Source organism: Gymnodraco acuticeps, unplaced genomic scaffold (genome assembly GCF_902827175.1).
Source record: "Gymnodraco acuticeps unplaced genomic scaffold, fGymAcu1.1, whole genome shotgun sequence".
Lineage (NCBI taxonomy): Eukaryota > Metazoa > Chordata > Actinopteri > Perciformes > Bathydraconidae > Gymnodraco > Gymnodraco acuticeps.
In genome coordinates, this window is record NW_022991180.1 from 2,084,261 (window position 1) to 2,106,588 (window position 22,328).

General features: G+C 38.9%; 2 protein-coding genes across 2 annotated transcripts in view; one reads left to right on the top strand and one right to left on the bottom strand.

The window, feature by feature from the left end:
* Nucleotides 1-471: 471 nt before the first annotated feature.
* Nucleotides 472-12,070, bottom strand: LOC117560941 (polyribonucleotide nucleotidyltransferase 1, mitochondrial). Its single transcript, XM_034238079.1, has 28 exons — nucleotides 11,835-12,070; nucleotides 11,482-11,542; nucleotides 11,106-11,180; nucleotides 10,755-10,860; nucleotides 10,600-10,649; nucleotides 10,179-10,242; nucleotides 10,045-10,092; nucleotides 9,782-9,895; nucleotides 8,553-8,739; nucleotides 8,044-8,095; nucleotides 7,781-7,838; nucleotides 6,840-6,936; nucleotides 6,644-6,746; nucleotides 6,403-6,473; nucleotides 6,141-6,177; nucleotides 5,954-6,020; nucleotides 5,763-5,852; nucleotides 5,572-5,625; nucleotides 5,008-5,117; nucleotides 4,830-4,901; nucleotides 3,672-3,735; nucleotides 3,504-3,587; nucleotides 3,057-3,140; nucleotides 2,770-2,876; nucleotides 2,530-2,585; nucleotides 2,336-2,414; nucleotides 2,180-2,227; nucleotides 472-2,086 (listed from the first exon to the last, which is right to left on the bottom strand). Exons 1-28 carry the CDS (start codon nucleotides 11,951-11,953, stop codon nucleotides 1,931-1,933), a joined length of 2,313 nt encoding a protein of 770 aa, XP_034093970.1. The 5' UTR covers nucleotides 11,954-12,070; the 3' UTR covers nucleotides 472-1,930.
* A 7,637-nt stretch (nucleotides 12,071-19,707) lies between these two features.
* LOC117560738 (girdin-like) overlaps nucleotides 19,708-22,328 on the top strand; it is a 79,732-nt gene continuing 77,111 nt past the window's right edge. Inside the window, 2 exon segments of the mRNA XM_034237690.1 lie at nucleotides 19,708-19,770; nucleotides 19,887-19,987. Coding sequence (XP_034093581.1) covers nucleotides 19,708-19,770; nucleotides 19,887-19,987 — 164 coding nt within the window.

A 22,328-nucleotide genomic window follows, 5' to 3' on the forward strand; every position in this document is an offset into this window, starting at 1 on the left:
TTTTCTTACTAAAACGTAAAGCATTTATCTTTCGCATTTCACATATTTATTTATTATTTCAATAAATGTATTTGTATTTTGTTTGTTTTTGCACTATTTGTATTGTTTTATGTATTTTATATATTTATGTTGCATTGTTGAAGGAGATTGGGTCTTAATATGTTCATTTCCATAACTACACTGTAGCTATACGACAATACACCGTTTGAATCCTAAACCTGTTAACATCTCTGTAGATAGAGAAATAGAGAGCCTGAGATTCATGATTTGTATTGCCTATGCTCTTTAAATGTTGCACTTATGACATGAATAACTTAATTCATTTAACTTAATAAACATAGCAAAAGAAAGAAAAAAGCAGAAACAACTCAATCCAAGCATTATAAATACAAATTAGAACAAGTAAAATTGAGATATGAACAAAACACATACGTCACACATGTATATCAATACAATTGACTCTATTTCACATCATTTTTTATGAATTTATTTAGGTTTCCTGCACTGGTAAGCCAGCAGACACAGAAGTTATTTCCATACCATCTCAGTTTATTTGTAAAGATTTTGAGCAGCCTAAATGGAAAAAAAAGAAAACCCCCTCAGTTCAGTAATTACTATACTTTCCCTGCCCAAAGAAAGAGACAGTGCAAGGGATTTTTCTCTTTGTTATTTAAAAAACGTTTCCTGTTCTCAACATTGACTTGTATGCATTTACAAATTTAATTAAATGGTCACCCAATGGAGATTTCATCTTAATTCTGTGCTCATTTCAGAGACAAGATTTAGTTTTGGAGTTACAAATTAACAAATTCTGCCAATAGATTACAACAGCCACTCTACAGTTACAGACAGGGGATATTTTTCCACTTTCCTGAGCTTCAGGGCATGAAGCCGTCCTCTCCAAAAATAAAAGTGAATCTCATTTAAGTTACCATGTTACCATTAGAGCAGCGATAAATTGAGTTTTTTTTTTACTCCAGATTCGAGAAACTAAAAGGCATTCTACGTGGACTTCTGACTTGTCAATCTTGTCGCAATAAAATATTGGGCAAAATTAGTTTCAATTTAATTATTAATTTTTCAATTAATCTATTGTTATCATTATGCATGTTTTCTTCATCATATCTTGTAACCAGTGTTTTACAATCTAAAACCTGGTTTATATAGATTGGTCGCCCTGATCTGTTTCTTCTTTGGGAACAATTTGTAGCACTTTGTGTGATAGAATAAAGTCTAGTTCTTTATTTGTTTGCAGTATTTTTTTTGCTAGAAAAGGTTGTGAACTTGCCACTACAAAGCAACCAGAAATTGTCATTTAAAAACTGCTCATGTTTACTGGAAATGCAACACAACATTAAGAGAATATTGTTTTTTTTGTCCCCTTCTCCCACTTTCTTTGCTTTATTTGTCGATATCAGCCTAGGAGACCCTGTTGACACCACATATAGAAGTCTCATACCACAAGAGGCACTACTTTCACACGTGAATAAGAAATCCTTACATAGCAGTGTGTCTGTTGGGGGAAAGCAGGTAAAACAGAAAATAAAAACATAAGAAACCCCTCTACCTGCTCGATGCCGTCAGTTCTGGGGGTGCAAATCTGAAAACCATACACTACAGAAGTTGAAAATTAAAATGTAAAACATGTATATATCTAATATCTAAATGTCCGTTTGTGCTTATGGACTGAAGCACGATGAGAGCAGGACGGTGTATTTGCTGAGATCCAGTTCACTCCAGTGTAGTTTATCACCCCGTACCCACCACAGCAGGGTTAACCTCTTTGTATATAGCACTTGGTTCAGTTTGTGAATCGATCTGTTGCTCTTGGTCTGGTAGATTTCACCACAAAACTGTTTTCTAGTTTAATCTATTCCATTTAAATCCACATTGGTGGCAAAGTCAGAAGTTATCCCGTAGAGTTGGAGATTCACACATCGGTGCCGGTGGTTTGGCTGTTGCTCGGATTCTTGGAGATGCTCTGTTTCTCACTTAGTGTTTTGATCACAGTTGCAGCCGGAGACTGGAGCACCTTCCGTGAAAGTCTCATTCTGCCGTCTGTTGGGTCCCGTCCAAAGTATTTCACCTGTTAACATAAATCCAGTCAGAGACAATGATCCCAGAATGTCAACACAAGAGGCTCATTTCAACAACACAGCCTGCAGTTATTGACACATACCTGTATCTGCTGCCCCACCTCTAAACCCAAAGCACTTGGATGTCTGATCTGAAAGTGGAAGATACAAAGATGTGTTCTGTAAGTTGTAACTTCATTCTCAAACAATCACAGAACCATAGACACAGGTAAACAGTATGCAGAGGGTCATTCACTGACCCGTTTGTGGTCCAGTTGGGAGTTGTGCAGCAGGACAGCACTCATGTTGGGATAAAGTTTCACCATCACTCCAATGTCCCTGAAACAAAGAAGAAAACATGAGCATTTTGAATGATTTCTATTGAAACCTTGAATACATTTCTGTTTGAACTGAAGTCATGCTTTATGTTAAACATCACCATGTATTAATGTACCTTATCTCAATGATGGTGGCAGTGTAGATAGCACCAAACTCCAGCTGCTGTTCTTGCTGCAACACAATACGGAAACAAGTATATTCAAAATGTGTTTACATACATCAGCCTCATGGTGTCACTCATGTTCAGCCCTGTGATATGGTGCTGTAAGTACTTTTTGGTATGCCTATAAAACATCATTATTTCTTGAGTTTGCAGTATTTGAAAAAGGTCCCGAAGAGATGTGGAGAGACTCACATCATCTTTGCAGATGTCACAGATTAAGTCTTGGGCTTCATTCATGGCTCCTGGTGTTGGAGCGAACACAGAGAAAGTCTCCTCATCCACCTGACTTATTGTCACACCTTCAAAAGAGAAAAACAAACAAATGTTTTCCGTTTAAACATTTTGATTAGCATTTATAATGGGTTGCAAGCAAAACAAAAAGGGAAAACTAATGTTTGGTTAGTGCCGTATTTCATTCCCAAAGATGTTCTGTTTGGTGCTCTGATTCAGCTTAATATAAATGTTCAATTATTTGTTACCTGTTTGAGCTTGTAGCTTGCGGAGGTTGTAGCCCCCTGGACCAACAAAGTGTGCTCGTTTGGAAACCGGCACCCGGACATTTTCTGAAGACAGATTAAACACACACCAAACGCATCAGCTGCCAGAACAGATTATAATTTGGTTGCATAAACATTCCTCGTTGTTAATGTTAACTAAAATTAAAAAAACTTTAACTTTAAAACACATTTTTTTTTCGGACGTGTAATTAGCTAAAGTTTTGTTGTTTATTGTTATCAGACAATGATACTACAGATTATTCAATTATTAATTAAATATTTCGTTTTGTTATTGCATTCATTTGTATAGTACTGTATCATGTCTGTATCATCTTTTGTTTCATTTGTATTTTCTTTGGTTTTAATTTACACGCTCGAAAAAAAAAAATGAAATAAACTAAACTAAAATGCTTTGAACACAAGACTTACCAACAACAGGTCCGTTCTCTTTCTTTGACTCTCTTGGCTTTGCTATGCTTTTGTTCATGATACCCAGGATTTCCCTCTTTGCCACTGGAAAATAAGAATAAATCAAAGGCCATCAAGCAACCAAAAATATGTCCACACTTTATTTGTTGCGTTAAATGTTCAGCTTACCTGTGCCCTGTTGGATGGCCTCCATGACCAACTTCAGAGGCAAACCTGGGATCTTCACGTCCGCCTGGAGGTTAAATAAAAGTGTGTTAAGTGTGTAAAATATAGGCCTAAGGGTATAGAGTGGCGAAGTCCCTCCCTTTCCAGGGGAGCTCCATGGGACCTTATTTCTGAAAAAGTATGTATTGAAGAAAATGGCGAGAGAAAGATTATCTTTCGATTCCGTTTGAATTGTGCCACGAATTACACATATGATGTTTGTCAATTTAAAAGATAATTTTGCAAGTCAAAAAAAAAAAAATGTGTCGTAAAACTGAAGTAACACTTTTGTGTGAAACCGCTCAATGAACTACATCTCCCGTCTCGCACCACACACCGAGTTGGCACATTTCACTTCTTTCTTTCAGAATGAGGCGGAAAGTATTAAAAGAGGTGAAAATCACTACAAGTCTGGGCACGTTGAGAGCTGTGCATACACACAAGGGGAGTTAGTCGGTTCCGTAAGAGCCAGCATGCGGGACCGGGATTCTGGGATTTGTAGTCTTTCTAGTTGCGTATTTTTCATAGTCTTATATTTCAACAGTTTTACGACAAACTGTGACTTTTTTGAAATGGAAATTATAGTTGAAGATTGACAAACATCATATGTGTAATTCGTGGCACAATTCAAAGGGGATCGAAAGATAATCTTTCTCTCCCCATTGACTTCAATACATAATTTTTCCGAAATAAGGTCCCATGGGTCGGAAGTAGATGGGCGGGACTTCTCCTCTCTATAATAAGTATTTGGAGCAACACAACTGAAGACAATTTTATAATATCCCCATATCACACAATTTACTTTAGGGGGCTTTATAATTACTACAGGATATGACACTTTCCACCCATGGGACCTTCATTTGGATGCCCCAAGAATTGAAGTATCTTGTTATAAATAATAAAGTATAAGTATTTACAAGCAAATCTTCCATTAAAGCTATAAAACCTGCTGACGTGCCTTATTTGTTTCTCAATGCCCCAAAGTATAATTACACATCACCTAAAATGGGCTATGTGAAATATTCATATGAAAAACTAGCTAGGGTTTAGTTTTCTTCTCAGTTACAGAGTAAGCCAAAAGCCTTGGTTAAGCCACTCTCTCTGAGTCATCAGACACAGTACCTGTAAAGCAGTGATGCCTTTGTTTGTGCCCGCCAACTTGAAGTCCATGTCTCCAAGGTAATCCTCTATTCCCTGTTTAGAGAACAATGATTAGCTCATATTCAACACTCTTTCCTTCACTTGGTAGTTACACATTGTTGGTCACACAGTGGCTACAGTTGTACTGAACATAATGTACCAGAATATCCGTCAGTAATCTGTAGTCTTGGATCTCAGTGGGTTTCTCTGGGTTGGCCGTAGAGATGAGGCCGACTGCCACACCTGCCACAGCAGAAGAGATGGGCACACCTGGGAAACACACATTTAGACATGACACACAATTTCATTTAAAAGTGAATAGAAATACTTAAGCAAGATCTAATCTTGCCATACCATCCTTCCTATCCATCTTTAATTTGCTTTGAATTACAAAATAAGAAGCTATCAAAAATCCTCTTGGGTAGAATATATAATACATTGTTTTTTAAATATTGTGTCTGTTAAAAGAGATACTAGCTTCATTACTGCAATGGACGAATACTGATATTGGAAATAAATAGCATTCATTAAATGCACCAATACATTGTTATTGTAGTACTTTGATTATAATATGGTATAATATTATTATATTATATACAACCTAAACTAAATCCTAGGTCAAAGTTATTCTTTATTGGGTACATGATGCATTTAAGGCAAATCATAAATAATAAATATGAACAATTTCATAACAGAGATAACTATTGCATTCCCGCTGCAGTACCTGCATCCATTAGAGCAAGGCTGCCTCCACAAGCTGAAGCCATTGAGGAGGATCCTGAGAGGAAAGGAGGAGAAAGTGGTGTAAATAGAGAGAGCAAGTAATAAAATGCCAACATTGTAATCCATGGTCCCTGTCTGTGAAATCCTGCCACATTATGAACATAGAATACACATATCCTGTGGTGTTTTTACCATTTGACTCCATCACCTCAGCAGTGACCCGTATAGTAAAAGGGAAGTCTTTGGGAATCATCGGCCTCAGGGCTTTCTCAGCCAGAGCCCCTGGGAATACACAAACACGATAATACAAATATAAATACGTACAAATACTAATAATGAGTGGTTAGCAGATGTTGAATACAAGTCGAAATGTTAACACGAACCATGTCCAAGCTCTCTCCTGTTGGTTCCTCCCATCCTTCCAACTTCATTGGTTGCATATGGAGGGAACTGCAAATAAACGTAATGTTGATTTTAAGTTCACCTTGAAAAACTAAGATAGATAATCATATAAATAATCAAACAGTAACATTTACATGTCTTAAAAAATGAAAACTGGATTTTACTCACCTCATAATGAAGCATGAAGTTTTTGGATTTGATGCCACTGCAAAGAGAAATTGGGTTAAATGGTCTTTTCAAATATGTATGATTTATATTAGACTGTGTGGGTAATTTAGGCTGCCATATTGGATATAAACCTGTGTTCTGTGAGTCTCAGATATAGACAGATATTTAATGTGCTTTAAAATAAGGGCCAGGACTATCTGAAATGTCCTGATAATAGGATGAATGCATTGTTTTGTTGTGAAGAAATGTGTAATATATTTACCTCAAAGCTGTGGTGATAATATCTGCTTTGATACTGGATTCCAGGGAATCAAACGTGACGCTGCACAGCACCTATAAAAAGAAATAGAGGACGAGGACTGAGCCTTTGTATTCCTTAAAGACAAAAGCTAAACAGTATAACATTACATTTCAGAACAAAAACCCATCAATAATCAGACTTAGTGTTCTTCTTCGTACAACAAAAGTATCTTATTGTACCGTATGAACAAACGCCCTCTTACCTGTGTTTGTCCTCTCTGGAACAGCGCTGAGCCATGCAGCGGTTTGAAGAGGTCCACTTCGCAAGAGATGTCCCTTAAAGCAGTCAACTCTCTCCCATCACATCTAAAACATATGAAATATATTTGTAACTCAAGTTACAAAGGCAAATAATTTGTCATGAGAATTAACAGTATTCTACCTGTGGACAGTGCTTACCTCTTGTACTCATGTAGTATTAAATTGCGGAAGACTTCTTTGGACACCGTGTTGAAGGATTCCATAACTTCGAAGACATCAGCCTCGGGGAATTTTTCTACACAAAGGAGACATCAATAGACACAATTCAGCTGACAGATAGGACAATACGTTAAGTTAAAGGTCCCATGTCATGGCCATTTCTACTGATCATAATTCCATTGTTGAGGTCTACTGAAATAGATTTATATTGTGCAATTTTCCAAACTCACATTGGTTTCTCATACAGCATCTCTGTATAATGTATTCACTCTCTGTCCTAAACGGCTTGTTGGAGCTCCTGCCCCCCCCTCCCTATGAGCCCAGTGGCCGTCTGCGAGACAACGAGACATAGCGAAACCATCCCGAACACACACACACACACCCGCAGCCTGGCTGGGAGTTTGTGTGTATGCTCACACACCGACTCACAGCCTCGCCGTCTCAGGGAGGAGAAATCGGCGGAGCTGCAGCTGAGAAAAGATTGAGTATGTGTGTGTGTGTGAGGAAGTCCACGGATTGGTCAATTAGGACCAATCCACGGACGTAACGTAACGGCTCCACAGATTGGTCCATTTTGACCAATCCACGGAGGGGTCGTCGTTATGTCACTTGGTTCTCGGAAGAAAAAAATTGAAAAAGAGAAATCTCCAACGAGGCGTTCTGGGGCAGCACAGACAGGTCTTTTCTGTGTTAGAGTTTTACTCGCTACAGGGTGTACTTTGAGGGTTTGCGACTTTGCAGACCGTTTACATACATAAAAACCTTCATAACACACAAGGGGACGGGTAATAACCGGAAAAGCTTGACATGGGACCTTTACATTTAAGAACTATAAACATGTATTTGTGTGAAGGGGTTTGCAGTAATATTGACTCATTAGAATTGTTCTCCATGTAACATAAATACTGAAAATGATTTACCTTTAAGCTCCATTTCAGTTTCTAGTCGAACTTTGTTGATTGCTTCATCTCTTGAAATCTAAAACAAGATGAAGAGATTATTATTGTCACCAATCAAAGCAAGATAATCTTCTGATAAACATAAACATTGTCTTATCAAAGAGAAGAGAAACGTCAATGGCTGAAGGTGCTTTAAAATACCTTAATTCACAGAAAACTGAATACCAACTATAATGGTAAAAGAGGCTAACAAACAAACTTTAAGTTAACATTGTCAGACTTACCTTATCGTGGGAGTAATCAGTGAAAACAGCATAAATCCTTTTGGAGGCTAATCTGCAAGGAAGAAAAGGAAAAACATTAAGTTACAACTAACCCGTATCTTTCCACCGACCAGTCAAGTGGCTGAATAAACCAGTTTTTAAATGTCTGTCCAAAATGTCATTATTTTATCCAACTACACATTTGTGTGAACTTTTCAAAATTAGCAAATCATTTTTTAAGTTACGGTGAAAACCATGTCTCTGACCATGGCTATTGCAGGCGTGGAGGCAAAACAACATGAATCCGATTTTAAAAAATCTATTTAGAAAAAAACTAAACTCAGATAGTGCTTCATCAAGAACTACAGGTAAACCCATCACTGAATAATGTCTGAGTTTGTTTAGGCGACAGGCGGTTAATTTCAGGAAGACACGCCTGAATGTTGTCATGTTTAGTTCTGTAATTGATATCTAAATCCAGTCCTGGTGCTCCTTCACTTCACTCTGGAGTAACGGTGAACTAGTCTTACTGTCGAACTTGCTCCACCATGACAACAGGGGCGGAGAAGATCTTCACCGGCGTGCGCTTGGTGACCTTCTGTTCTCGCGCCAGCTGCTGGATGGCCAGTATGATCTGGTTGGTGTGTTTGACTCCAACCTTCACCGCATGGCAGAAGTCCTGCTGCAGAATGTTCTCTGCAGATGCCTCAATCATCACTGATGGACAGAGAGGCACATTATAGAAAGGACATATGTTTAAGATGTAAAATATGTTCATTTGGCACAGACACATCCTACATGATATTGTGAGTGAAGAAAATACATTTGGGTCATAAGTGTCAAACTGCAATTAAATAGGGTTAGGGCGGTGTTTCCGCCAGACCAGGGCTGAGAGGGCGTCCACCACATTAGTGAGCCGGATCATTTGTCTCGGCTCTCTTAAAGCGCCGGCTGTTTTGGCTCCCAAACGGCTCTTCATGTTACCACAGTTTACCACGGAGCCTCAGTTTCGCCGCTGCGAGGCTCTGGTGCTCGCAGCTCACGCGCGTGCTCCACTAAAACCCCCCGCGCATCACGTCCAAATCGCGCACGTTCTGTGTTGTCCTGTAGCAGGCACCGCCAATGTCGGGGAAACGATCTTCAATACTCCGAAAATAATCCCACCAGACTCCTTTGCCCCTCCAACAGAGGGATGTCCTTGTCCTTTTTCGTAATTTCAAGCGATAAAAACTCTCGATCTTCTCTCGAATTATTAATATTTTTGGACGCCCTCGGCTCGAGTTCAGGGCGTCCCGAGCTGAATAAGGGCTTCAAATGACGGCAAGACGCCCCCCTCGCAGAAACGCTGGGTTAGGGTTTAAGTCCCTTTCAATCATTAGAAAATGTAATAAAACCAAGATAATGATTATTATCACAAACATCAAATACACACAACAAGGTGTAAAACACTTTCATTTAAAGGCGTGGTAATACATTCCTAACATTCTCTGATAGTTTGAATACATGTTAGAACGTAAGATATCAGATTTATATTGCACATTGATCATTTGCACATATGTCTTCATGTATACAATGTATATACATCCTATTTTAGATTTTAATAAACAATTAATAAAGTTTAAATGTTATTACATCATCAATCATAATAACTGCTGCTATATATACAGGAAAGTAAGGCTACTTGCCTTGACACCTACACTTTAAAACTTTTTTTTAGTAAATGAACATCTGATGGGTTATTTGGCGTTTGATAACTTACCCACTTGACTGCTGGGAGCTCCAGCCACAATCAGGTTCAGAGTGCTGGAATTCATCTCCTTCCGCGTGGGGTTGATCAGCATCTCTCCATCAATCATGCCAACACGCACAGCACCTGAGAAAACACAAACACACAGGAGGACCCGAACTAGTTTGAGTGTACAATAATTCAAGACAAATAGAAATTGAACAGACAAGCAGGATTTAAAGTAAATAAATCAAGAATATGTGTAAATAGGTTTAAATCTGTTGCGAGTTGCTCACCTATGGGTCCATTCCAGGGGATGTCGGACAAGGCCAGAGCAGCGGACGCTTTGATGAAAGAAAATTATGTTTTAGCTAATGATATAGGAAACTATGATCTGTGAAAAAACAGGTTAAACTGAGATTGAACTCACCTGCATTAATAGCCAGCACATCTGGATCATTGACTCCATCAACTGCCAGCAGGTTGCAAACAACCTTCAGGAGACATAAACGCACATAGTCACAAAAGTTGGAGACACATTGAAGAATACTTCAGCCACAAATTAGCATTTGTTAATCAATTAATCACCCTGTGTTACCTTAAATTGTTGAAGAAAACTTTGTTCTCTCTCTCATGGTTCCACAGTAAAAAAAAATCCTAATTGTTTTATTCTTTTTTTATTCACAGTGTGAGAAAAAAGTTTACTTCAAGAATTCCAGTTAACATTGTGTGATTAATTGAAAAACAAAAGGTCATTTTAACTGTGAAGAATATCTGTAATATCACCATGTTCAAAAAGCAAATACGGACCAAACCCCATAATTATGAAAACAATTTCCAACTGAACTGACCTGAGTATCATAAAAGTAACCAGCAGGGAACAGCGGTCGAATCGCTCTGTCTGAGGAACAGACATATGGTTAGTCAAAGCACTCTGGTTTAAGTAAAATATCAGAAACACACATATAGGAAAAAGGCAGAAAAAGACACATTCTTATCAACTCACCTATGAGTCTGCTGGTGAGGATCTCATTGTCCGTGATGCCCAGCTCTCGCCTCAAATGGTTAGTCGGGATTCTACCTGCAGCAGCTGCTTTCTGTCTGTAGTCCACCTGTCAATCAAAGAGGACATTCATTGAGATATATTATCTTATTCTATACTGAGGACACCTGTCTTATAAGTCATCATTTCTGATTCTGGTGCAATGGATAACACTTTCTATATATTAAATAATAGTTTTATAAACTATTAAAATTATAAGATGATAAAAGACTGAGCGAATGTGACAAAATCTACCCAATCACCGTCTGAATTAAAAGACAGGTTGACACTTTACTGTGATGTTAGAAAACGTACCACAAGAGGCATGAACTGAGATGGAGATGGTTTGGTTTTGCTCACAGCCGTCACCATGACAGAGGTTTCTCCCAGCTTAAAAAAGAAGAAAATAAAGAGTTTAGTAAAAGCATATACTTAAAAAATGAAAGTTCACACCAAGCATCACACTTTATTTTTCAGTAAGATTGAGAAACAAAAGGAGGGGATACAAGGGAATGAGAAACCTAAGAAGATCCACACAGCAGGCATCATTTTTTATAGGACGGACATAATTTGGATGGTGTGTATGTACAGTATCATTAAAGATGTCAGGAACACAAAGTGCAACTATACGAATAATATTAATCAGAGGCAGAGTGTAGAAACGTCCAACTGTGGACATTGTTGTCTTTACCTTCACTACAGCAGATCCATCAGCAAATCTAGCAAACCTCCCAGAAGAGATCTCAAGTTTCCTACAGAATCAACAAGGCCACAACACATCAACATGTATCAGATACAGAAACCACTGTCATATTTACAGGCATGTAGGGTGACATGCATAATGCAAGTCTCTATTCTGGATACCAAAACATCCCCGGTGTTTGTTCTGGGTCTGGTTTAAAGCTTTATGATTACAAGTTATGATAGTAAAGCAACCGATACACTTTCACAGAGGCTACATAATTCATTAGCTAGAAGTACACATCATGTATTGCTCCTTTAACAGTTATTGGGAGAAAAATAAATCCTGGAAAGTCAACTCACTTCTCCCCAAGGTCCACTACCAGTCTTCGTGTATTTGCATTGCTGCTGTAAACACTTTGGTGACATAAACGGACATGAAGTCGGGCAAACGAGTGCCCCAAACTGAGCAAATACCTCATATTTTACAGAAGAAGAGAACACAAAACAGAGAAAAGTATCTGGTTGTCTGTGAATGGCGTTACTGTTCAGATGTACGCATGGGGGCTTCCATGTTAGTTTGTCACATGTACGGAATGACGTCACGGATACGCGTCTCCTGATTGGACAAGCTGAGGTGAGTGTGTCACATAACATTTGACCGTCAACCGTACGGTAGACAGTACACAACAGTTCCGCTTTCCGTTAAATCTGAAATACAACGGTAGCTAGCATGTTTGGGTCCAATTGTTACTTAAATTAGCAGCGAAAAAATATTGTAGCTGTAATGTAATAAAGTTAGTCTTTATTTTATAGTTCGGTTGGGAAAAAGAACCGCATTAGATGCTAGCAGCTGGCTAGTTCAGTTTGTTGTTTTTGTATTTGTATTTATAAAAATAACCCTTGTTGTTTTTACCATATTATACCTTAACATTTTGGTAAAACATATTATTGTTACACTCGTGACAATTGCCAAAGAGCATGTTGAATTTAATTGATTTATTCAACAGATCAATATTAGTGTGCATGGAAAATGATATAGAAGAAGAATGAGGATACAAATAACCACTGTATTTATTTGTAACCCATTGTATACCAGGCTCTATATAATTAGCCTGTTGTCATACATTAATATTATAGGAATACATGATGTGTAGGCAATGTAACTCAATTGTCATTTTGAAACAATATATAATACTTTAATCTGGAAGAAGACTGGCATAAGAGAAGGAAGCAGTGGGTTAACCTCTAATATGTTGTTTGGTTTCCTCACCACCAGGTGTCAGGAATGACTCACACAAATCTTTCAACTCTTGAGAACAAGTATATTCTAAACCTATCTTTTAAACATACATACATCTCTGTAGCCTATACTGTATATTTTTTAATGAACTATTTGCATGAATTTGATCAAGCACTGTCAACTTTTTGGATTCAAATTTATCAAACATCACCATTGTTTAATTGTAGAACACAGCATGTAAAAACAGTATGTCTGTATGTTAAATATAATATTAACTATCTATAGGGCCTACCCTTTGTGCTTCAAACAGCCAGTTAATTTCACTGTCAGTCGATCAATGACCTTGCTACTTGTTTAGACAGTGAGTCCAGAAGTTAGCTCACCAGTCCTCCAGTCAGTCAGTCATTGAGCCAACTAACTAACAGCGGGCTGCTGCAGTTGTTATGGCAACAGATGAGTGTTCACAGCATCTCTAACACTCGCTGGATTACTTTCACACATGCACACACTTCCACACGCACAAACACATGCACACACTCCAGCATAATTGCAGGGTTTCACACAGCCACTGAAAAACACAGGCACACATTCCCATTATTACCAAGGCTAGTACCATCTTGTTTCCATGGCTCCGGGACACATTGAGATCTCGTTATTACCAAGCAGAGCCATGGACTATTAGTGTGTAATGGACCAGTCAATGTTTTGTTGTAGCCTGCAAGGATCAGAATCAGGATGCTGTTTTGCTTTCTATCAAAGAGAGGGTTTGCTTTCAGAGAATCTTCACATGTAAATGTCCATCGATAGACATGTACAGTATATTGATTGGTCTGTCGACAGTCAATCTATATATCAATTCAATGTGATCTATCTTAAAGACATCTCTGCAACCTTTGACATTATTTGGACCAGGCTGAGCAAAGACATGATTGATGAATGGTTGTTTTTGATGATTAAGCAGACCACATTTTGACAACCAAGACAATGAACACTAAATGAAATAAGCCTCATTTTACACAGCAATACAAATGTAAAAATATTTTTTGTCAATCACTTGTGGTCATTTTCTTTGCCATGTTTTAGTATAATGTAGAAAGTGAAAACCTGTTTTAGTCTTTCCCAGTGTGTGAGTCGTTTTGTTGCCTTGGTTGCTTCACCACTTAAGAGGTTTAAGTGCTTTTCTAAATGTCATGCTGTGTTGTTTCAGCAGGTGACAACAAGACAGCCGGCATGACTGCTGCTCTGATCCATTACACACACATCAGCATGGATGAAAACTGAGGCGTGATTTTCTTCCTTTTTTCCCCTTGACAACCAGATAACGCTGTCTCTAAAGGGAAGCCATAATCATAAACATCGTGTGTGATCTCATTTTACAGCTTTTTGTTTTGCAACTTTCCTTGTGGAATCGAGTCAAATTATGTGCATTCATCCTCTTCTTTGGTGAACAGACACCTGTCCATGTCTCCTGTGTGTCCCTGAAAAGCCAGTAATTTGATCTACTTATATTGACATGCACAAGCTCAAGTAGAACCATCATTTAGACAGCTCTTAGCGACTTGCCAACACATGATTTCCTTTGTCACAAGCGTGATAATTACATTATGAAAAATGTCAAGGTTCCATGTCAAGGTTCCACTGCCTCAGAACAAAGTAGAACAGATTTCCTCCACCACAACTGACTTTGAACTAATATAAACTCCTTTAATTCATGGTAAATCAAAAAAATATGTATTTAGAGGCCACTAGAAGCCTTCTGGTTATAGTATATCAGATATTATGTCTCCAATAAACACCTCTATCCAAACAAAATCATGCAGTTCGATTACATGTTAGCTATCAGTATATAGCTCATGTAAACTTACAGGATCAGTGTAATGATTGGATTGGCAAATTAGAAAACCCCCATTGTGTGTGTGTGTGTGTGTGTGTGTGTGTGTGTGTGTGTGTGTGTGTGTGTGTGTGTGTGTGGTGTGTGTGTGTGTGTGTGTGTGTGTGTGTGTGTGTGTGTGTGTGTTTGTGCAGAAACAGTGTCTGGATATGAGTGATGATTCACTGATGAGTGGATCATTGACTAAGCTTGAATGATAAACGCACAATATACAGCAAGATGAAGCAAGGTAATCAATCAAATCAAAAAGTATGATTCAACATTTAAAAAGGCACATTGAGAAAATAGGAAAATACAGATACAAAGAAGGCACTTCCACAAGCACTGAGTGTCTTGAAAATACCAGCGTGTGTAATGTTGAATGACATCCGTTCATTTGTTACAGTGTGCAGGTATCAGTATGACTCGGGTCTTTAAAACGTGAAAAAAGAGAGATTAATCTCCAAAGTGTCAATAAAACGTGCCCAAACAAAATCAGTGTTTATTAGTTGTCTCAAAATGATTATTTTCAAGAACCAGCTAGTAACTCAAATCTGTTTCATTACAACGTTGACCCCTGCATTCCTAAATATTGGCTCCCTGTGGTGCTGTTGATCTAAAAAGCCTCTCAGACAGGGTAAATCAAAGCCTCAAGGCCTGGACTGCAAAGCGCTGATTACTTTCCGAGTTTCCGTCTCAGACCTTGAATCCAGAGCATTAAGGCTCATCTGGAGAACCTCAGACTCTGCTGGGGCTCACCATGGGTCAAATAATCTTAATAAAGCACATCTTCGTTTAAAAGAGGAGAAAGTATAATTACTTTTCCATCATGATATACAAAGGTGTCTCTCTATGTATAAGTTAAGGGATCCATCAGAATTCACAGGGTTCAGAGGATGCATGTATTTATTGTCCTGTGATGTTATGCAATTAGGATTTGGCTCTGCCACAGGGGGTCTTAATCATTTTAACTGGAGATCTGATTGTCAGGCATTGATTTCCTATGGCAGCAATACTGGACTGGGAGAGAAAGAGACAGAGAGGATGGTCCAGGTGACCTCCGCTGCAAATATAGAGGTCAGACCTTTCAATTATTTAGTCAAACTAGAAAGGCTTTAGGAGTAATGTTTGACGATCTATTTAAAAAGTGTGTTTTTATGCAGTTTTTTAATGAACATGTGAAATAATCGTCATGTTTCTGATGGTGCATTCCTGTACTCAACATTTTTCATAAAGTCAACGCCTTACCACTAGATTATCAGTATTTAAAGGACACTCAACAATGTATGAGTAAGTACGTTGTAATTTTGGCCTGTCTGTACAAAGCAAGATATATCTACAACATTTGAACAGAATACCATTACATATAAAACATAATAATACCTGGTATGATTTTTTATGATTTTGGTCACGTCCAGACATCATCATGTATTTGGGCAGCATGGCAATTAATACTGGTACCGGATTACCATCAATTCAGTTTGAACCCCAATGTTTGTAAAGTAATATTTTTCACCATTTAATGCTAGTTGTTGTCAGCAGAATTGTATGATAACATGTTAAACATCCTGTTCACTCAGGAAATGCCTTATCAACCAAACTACATCACACCTAGAGTATTAATCAGATTACCATGGCAGGGGAACTCAGAAGTAAAAGTCAGTCATTGAAGAACGAGGAAATTATAAAACTCAAACTATTCTGTCCAGCATTAGTCATCCCTGCATTCATGGCCACATGAGATCAGCACAGCTCCCATTTCAAAATGTTTGTGGTCACTTGTGGTAAATTCCTCTGAAATTACTAACAGGAAACTGCAGACTTTGACTACTTTATAAAAAAGAGAGAAAGCTGCGAGGTCATGCGGTTGATGAGAGAAATAACGAATGTTCTTCTGTTTTCAGGGCACTGCTGTTTTATGATCTTGGATTTTTTAATTTCATCCTTAGACTGGATTCAAACCAACTCGAGGAAACATTTCCATTTCCCTCCTTGCTGGTATTGCAGAGTTTGAGCCAAATGAGGCGGGCGGTGGGCTTCCTCTGGGTAGTTTTGCCTACTTTATAGCTGAGTGTGTGTGAGGAATGTTGCTGTGGGTCCGTAATCACTGAGTCATTATGTGGAGGTGGATGCCGCTTTGTGACAAAACTTCTTCAAAGCATCGTGAATAATAGATTTGAATTAAACAGGCAGGAGCACACCATTCAAACCAAAGTTAATGAATCCCACACCTACGCAAATAAATGACATGATCACAAACACACATAGCTATAGAAAATATCCAACTAATCCTCCTCAGTAATTGAGCAAAACATAAGTGCTGCTGTGTGGGTGAGCCATGAAAGGTTTTCATTATCTGCATCATGTTGTATCCTACAGAGGGTTTGAGGGTTACTATAGATGAGTTTGGTTTGCCACAAGAAAGGGTTACATTTGAGTTTAAAAATGAGGTTTGTGTAGATTCAGAGACCTTTTTATATCACCAAGATAAGACAATATACAATTGAAATACAATTATTGTTGTGGGAGCAGTGGGCAGAAATTAGGGAAGAAAGTATTAAAGCCCTGAAATGACCATCTGATTCGGACAACTATAAATACAACAAGCTTCATCAACACAACTCATTTTGGTTATTGTACATGAGAGATCATCTGTATTTTCCAAATTCAGCTATGCACTGGTTTTGGGAGGGGGGTCCCTTTGGGTGGGACATAAAAGTCCTGTTAGTCATGTTAAAGCATTGCTAGCATTACAGATGTTGCCACATTTAAATCCAAATGTGATGACAGATGTTCGACTATTTGCTTTTGATGCCAGATCACTGTCAATTGAATCTGTCAAAACCACATCCACACCCGATGCAGCAGATTAAATGGGGGTTTTGATGTCCAACTCTCAATAAATAAAACTAAGGAGAACCTTTTCCAAACTTCATACTTCGATTGTTGCACATTTGCTAAATTATACAGAAATACTTAATACAAGTCATGTTTAAGATTTTTTCTAATTCTTTTTGACAAATGGAAGGTTTGATTCTTGTGAATCTAGGGTTTATATATTTTGTAAGTCCAAGTTGCAGTACCAACATGTCAGATCTTACGCCAAACAACCACACTTTATGTTGTAACCTCCTGATGAGCATTTATTGCGCTCAAAGCCCTCCAGTCAAACAGGTTTTTCAGAAAAAGAGACACAACAGGTTCAGTTAGGATCTCATAATGTATGGCCGGAAGCTGAAGCACCAACGGCAGTGACCGTTATTCTAAATGCAAATGAGAACCGCATGCTTCTTCAGGAGAGCTGCTGCTGAAATGTGCTTATCATCAGTTTAACGAAAGCATACAATAATCTATTTGTTCCTGAGAGGTGACCCAGGTCCCCAGCTCCCAAATCAGCGATTGTGTTTTAATTGGCTATTTGGTCACACAGCCTCTGCTCCCTATTCACACCAGAGCCATTCATCAAATGTTGATAAGGTGTCTCCTATAGCTGTATGGTGAATGACTGTGGGTCTGGATTATCTATTTATTGTCCCTACTTTGTTGCTGATACAGCTAAAAGAAATAGTCGACTGAGTAAAAAATGTTTACTGGTTTAATACTGCATTTGACTATGATATTTTTGTGTGGTTAAAAGAGGCATACAGGATCCTATTTCTGAACTTCTAATAGTTTTAATTGTCACAAATGTCTTAACTGCTTTTAATTAGATTATATATCTTGAGTATCTTGGAATAGTTACATAGTAAACACACACATACACTTTTTCTAGCGTTACAACCAGGGCTGAGAAATAACAATCAACATTTCTTAAAGACTAAAATAATATCTTGAATATTATTGTTTTGTCAAAACATATAAGGGTAACAATAATATGTAAAACACAAAGTTAGAATTCAGATGGAACTTAGATTTTGGCTTTTTTGTTTTAAAATTTCTTAAATTATTAAAAAGTTATTGAAACAGTTGCAGACAAATTTTCTCCTGATCAATTAATCAACCTATTGTTTCAGGCCTATTGTCAACTGAATATTTTAACCTATAAATGATCAGAATTTAATTCATTTAGTATTTCCTTTACATCCTGCATTATATACTTTAGAGAGTGTCTCTTTATTTTAGCACACAAACTAAAAATGTACTGTACGTGTACATTACCCACCAGGTGTCAGCAGTCTACTTTTCTTGATGCATTAATGTCCTGTTTGCTGTAAATACAAACAAAAGGTGTGCATGGATGGACCCTCAGTATTGTCTACCTACTATGGAATACAATTAGCAGAACATTTCAAGAATGTCTTTGCATATCAATTAAAGTACTAGAGCTGCACCAAAACGTATTCCCTTCCAATTTATATCTGAACCATACCTCAAAAAACATGTCCTTCTTCTTTCCAACACAGCTCTTCAAATACTTTTCTAGATGCCCGTTTTTTGTTGTTGGAGGAACACATTAATGGAAATGGTAAAGGGATGCTTTGATCAATGCCCTATTTTTCTTTTGGAGCGAAAGAGGCGGAGGGAGATGCAGAGGAGAGGGAGGCGGTGCTAAGTGTCCTCCAGTCATCCTCCCTCTCTGTTCATTACTATGCTGCATTTGAACGGAGGCAGACAGAGGGGATAGACGAGAAACCGGTCAGAAATGACTTCACATAAATAAGAGGACTAAAACCAGGACTTTAAACCTCAGGATTCTTTTCGGACTGGATATTCCCTTTAATGATTCGTGTCGGATGCATATTTCCCCGTCAAGGTAGATTCCTCTTAATGAGACCTTTTGGCAGGAACGGTTATTTTTTCACAGCCTGCATCAAACCATACCTGTCTCAGGTCTCATGAAACAACAAAATGGGATTTATTTTCCTTCCCATGAGGTAGCCAAGCCCAGCCGGTGACATCTGAAACAGCTGGGTCGTGTCGAGAAGATTGTGGATTAACGTTTTTTCTTCCTCTTCTACCTCCCTGAATATCTCCAAGGAAGAAACCCCACAGGGACCCGGTTTTCCAGCAGCCAAAATGAGATTCGATTTAATTGAATCAACTACATGAGTGGATTCAAAATAAACACGTATTCATCCCAAGGAGCGCACAGTTTCTAAGCGGCGCCAGTGTCTGTGGAAAATATGGAAAGCGAGGTTTTCACCCCTTCGCTGGAGCAATTTATGCTCACGCCTCTGGTCTGCTGGGTGAGCTAATTAAATATTAACATGTGTATTAAGCTCACTCATTACTAGCACTGTCCTGTGAAGGCATTCCTATTGATTATCTTTACACCTATCTGCATTGTCTCGTTTATTTCCAGGTGAAGACAGTCGGCCAGGCGACACTGACCGATGGCACCCAATTATCGGAATATATCGAATTAGTGGATGGGATTTACCTGAACGAGATAATGCTTGAGATGTAAGTAATTTAACACATATTCAGTAACATTTTGGTTAATGTAGTCCCCTGCACCACCATTCATGGCATGATTGGCCAAATGAGAGCATATATGAGGACCTTTGCTTTGCCCCCTAAAACCCACCATGCTAATAGATACTATAGCAATACAAAAAGGCATATTTGATAGTTAGATAAGTAAATATATATGTAGTTTGTTTGCCCAGTGTAAAGGGTCTTTGGGTGTTGACCAGAGACAACAATTGACACCCTTAGGGTTTTATTTGGGTGATCCCCACATTAATCATTTCTTCAAAAACTCCAGCCTCTAGTGTCCAGCACTTGAAATTGTCTGCTGGAGTGAATGTAGGCTACACACAAAGGGACCCTGTATTAAGGGCAAACATGGGTCACACAGTCAGAAATCTGTGCAGACAGTTATTGTCAGTATCCCTGGAAGCTGTGTTTGTTTGTGCTCATCTGTGACTCATGGAGGCAGCAAGCAGCTCCACAACTTCCAGTAGCTCTGTTTTTTCAGTCACCCTAGCCTAGACTGTCATCTGCAGCCTGTTGGAAGACACTCCGCCCCTGGATGCTACACAGCTCGCATATCCTGCTGTGCTGCAGATTTAAATAGAAATAGTAGCCTTAAGCAGACAAACATTGGATGCAGCGCAGAATCTGGATGCAGATTACACAGCAATGCACATCCTTCATAATGCAGCAGGCCTGCGCAGATTCACAATTGTTTGTTTTTTATTCCAGTTAAAGGAAGGGGGATGCTTTGGCAGATCGAAGAGAGAGAAGATGAGGCATTAGTAGCCTGTCTGAATCTGTCTGTATTTCCAGTCTCCTCCTAACATATAGCATGACAGCTTTCCATTCCTTTGTCTGGCTTAGGGCTGCTACTTCCCGCTTGCAGGGCAATTTTTCACATTTTCCGCTAATGCCACACTCCACACTGTCAGCATTTACTCCTCCTAGTTGCTGTCAACGGAGCATTACAGCAAGCTTGTTCCCAGTGGAATTGATTCTCACCTCAGAGGAGATTATAGTGTGTTGCAGTTCTTTAAGGCAACTGTTTGTGTAATCTCGCTTCAGTATCTCTTCTAGGATTGGGAGTATTTCTCATAGTGAGGGGAAGCGTGTCTGTGTTTCTATATGTGCAGAGTACCTCAGCGTGAATTGTTTTTAGAAGGGTTAATCTCTTGCTTGGAGGAGTGCATGAGGAGCTGATTAACCTCGACTGGCCCTGTAATGTCTCTGTTTGGTGCCCTCTTCCTCCTGCTCTGCCCTCTGCCACTGTCCTCGCTCTCCTACTGCTTGGTTTCATCACTTCGCTAAGCTGTTAGATTTCAACAACCTTTTCCTCCTCTCTGTAGCATGCTTGTTTTTCCTCCTCCTCCAGGCTGTGTCTCAACTTCCAGAGGAATCCTCCTAAACAGAAAGGTGTTTTAAGGAGGCCAGTGCAGGTTCATTTGGACAAGGGCGTCTTTTCTATTCCACACACATCCTACTAAACGGTGAAGAAGTCAGCAGTATTTTTAGAGCATTTTCCCCTATGGGACAGTATATAGTGGAAAGCAACCGGAAGGATTTGAGGGGGAAGGGTTGGAAGCATGAGTGAGGCAGAAAAGGATTTGACAAAATGGTTGAAAACCTTAAACATTAACAGAGAAGACATGCATTGAGAGAGGAAAGGCTGGCATGAAGGAGCCACATTTGAACCTGGGTTTGCAGAGCCACATGACCACTCCTCCGTACATATTTAGTTTGAAGACCAGGCATTCGGAAAGATTTCTGTCTGGACTTTCTGTTGTGTTTTGAGTTCTGCTGCACAGAACAGCCAGCGCTGAGTGAAATTAACTGTGACTGGCTTAGTGATCGCCTGACAGGATGTCGGGGATTGCCACAGCCAGCTCTCTGTGTTTATGTTTGTGTGTGTGCTTTTCTGTAGGCTACTGTGTCTGCGTGAGAGTGTGTGTATCTGGGGGTGTTTTTCCTCTGTGCATTTTCTTTTGGACTGAGGCAGCTGTTGGTAGTCGTCCTGCCCGGCCACCCTCCCACACAAAAGGCCTACAGTGTTGGTCAGACGTTACTGTATGATGGTGACTCTGCTTTTTGTCTGCCTCTCACTTTACAAGCACCGCGTGGTGGTCTCCAGTAAAATGACTGAACTACAATATACTTTATTATGAGCAAAAATGTATGTTATACACATCAAAACAGCTTTGGATGATGACAGTTATCAAAGACATTATGTTATATCTTTTGTATTCATTTTTAAAACGTCATAGCAAATTCTGGTTGAAACATGCCACATGATCCAAAATGTGTTCAAATGTGCATGTTTAGTAATGCC

What these genes read in the sequence shown, in the direction of transcription:
- LOC117560941 (XM_034238079.1), bottom strand. Translation starts at nt 11,953, where the DNA reads ATGAGGTATTTGCTCAGTTTGGGGCACTCGTTTGCCCGACTTCATGTC. An exon ending in GTTACTTTTATGATACTCAG is followed by an intron (nt 10,243 to 10,599) that starts GTCAGTTCAGTT and finishes TGTCTCCTGAAG; the next exon opens with GTTGTTTGCAACCTGCTGGC. An exon ending in AGGTGGGGCAGCAGATACAG is followed by an intron (nt 2,087 to 2,179) that starts GTATGTGTCAAT and finishes TTATGTTAACAG; the next exon opens with GTGAAATACTTTGGACGGGA.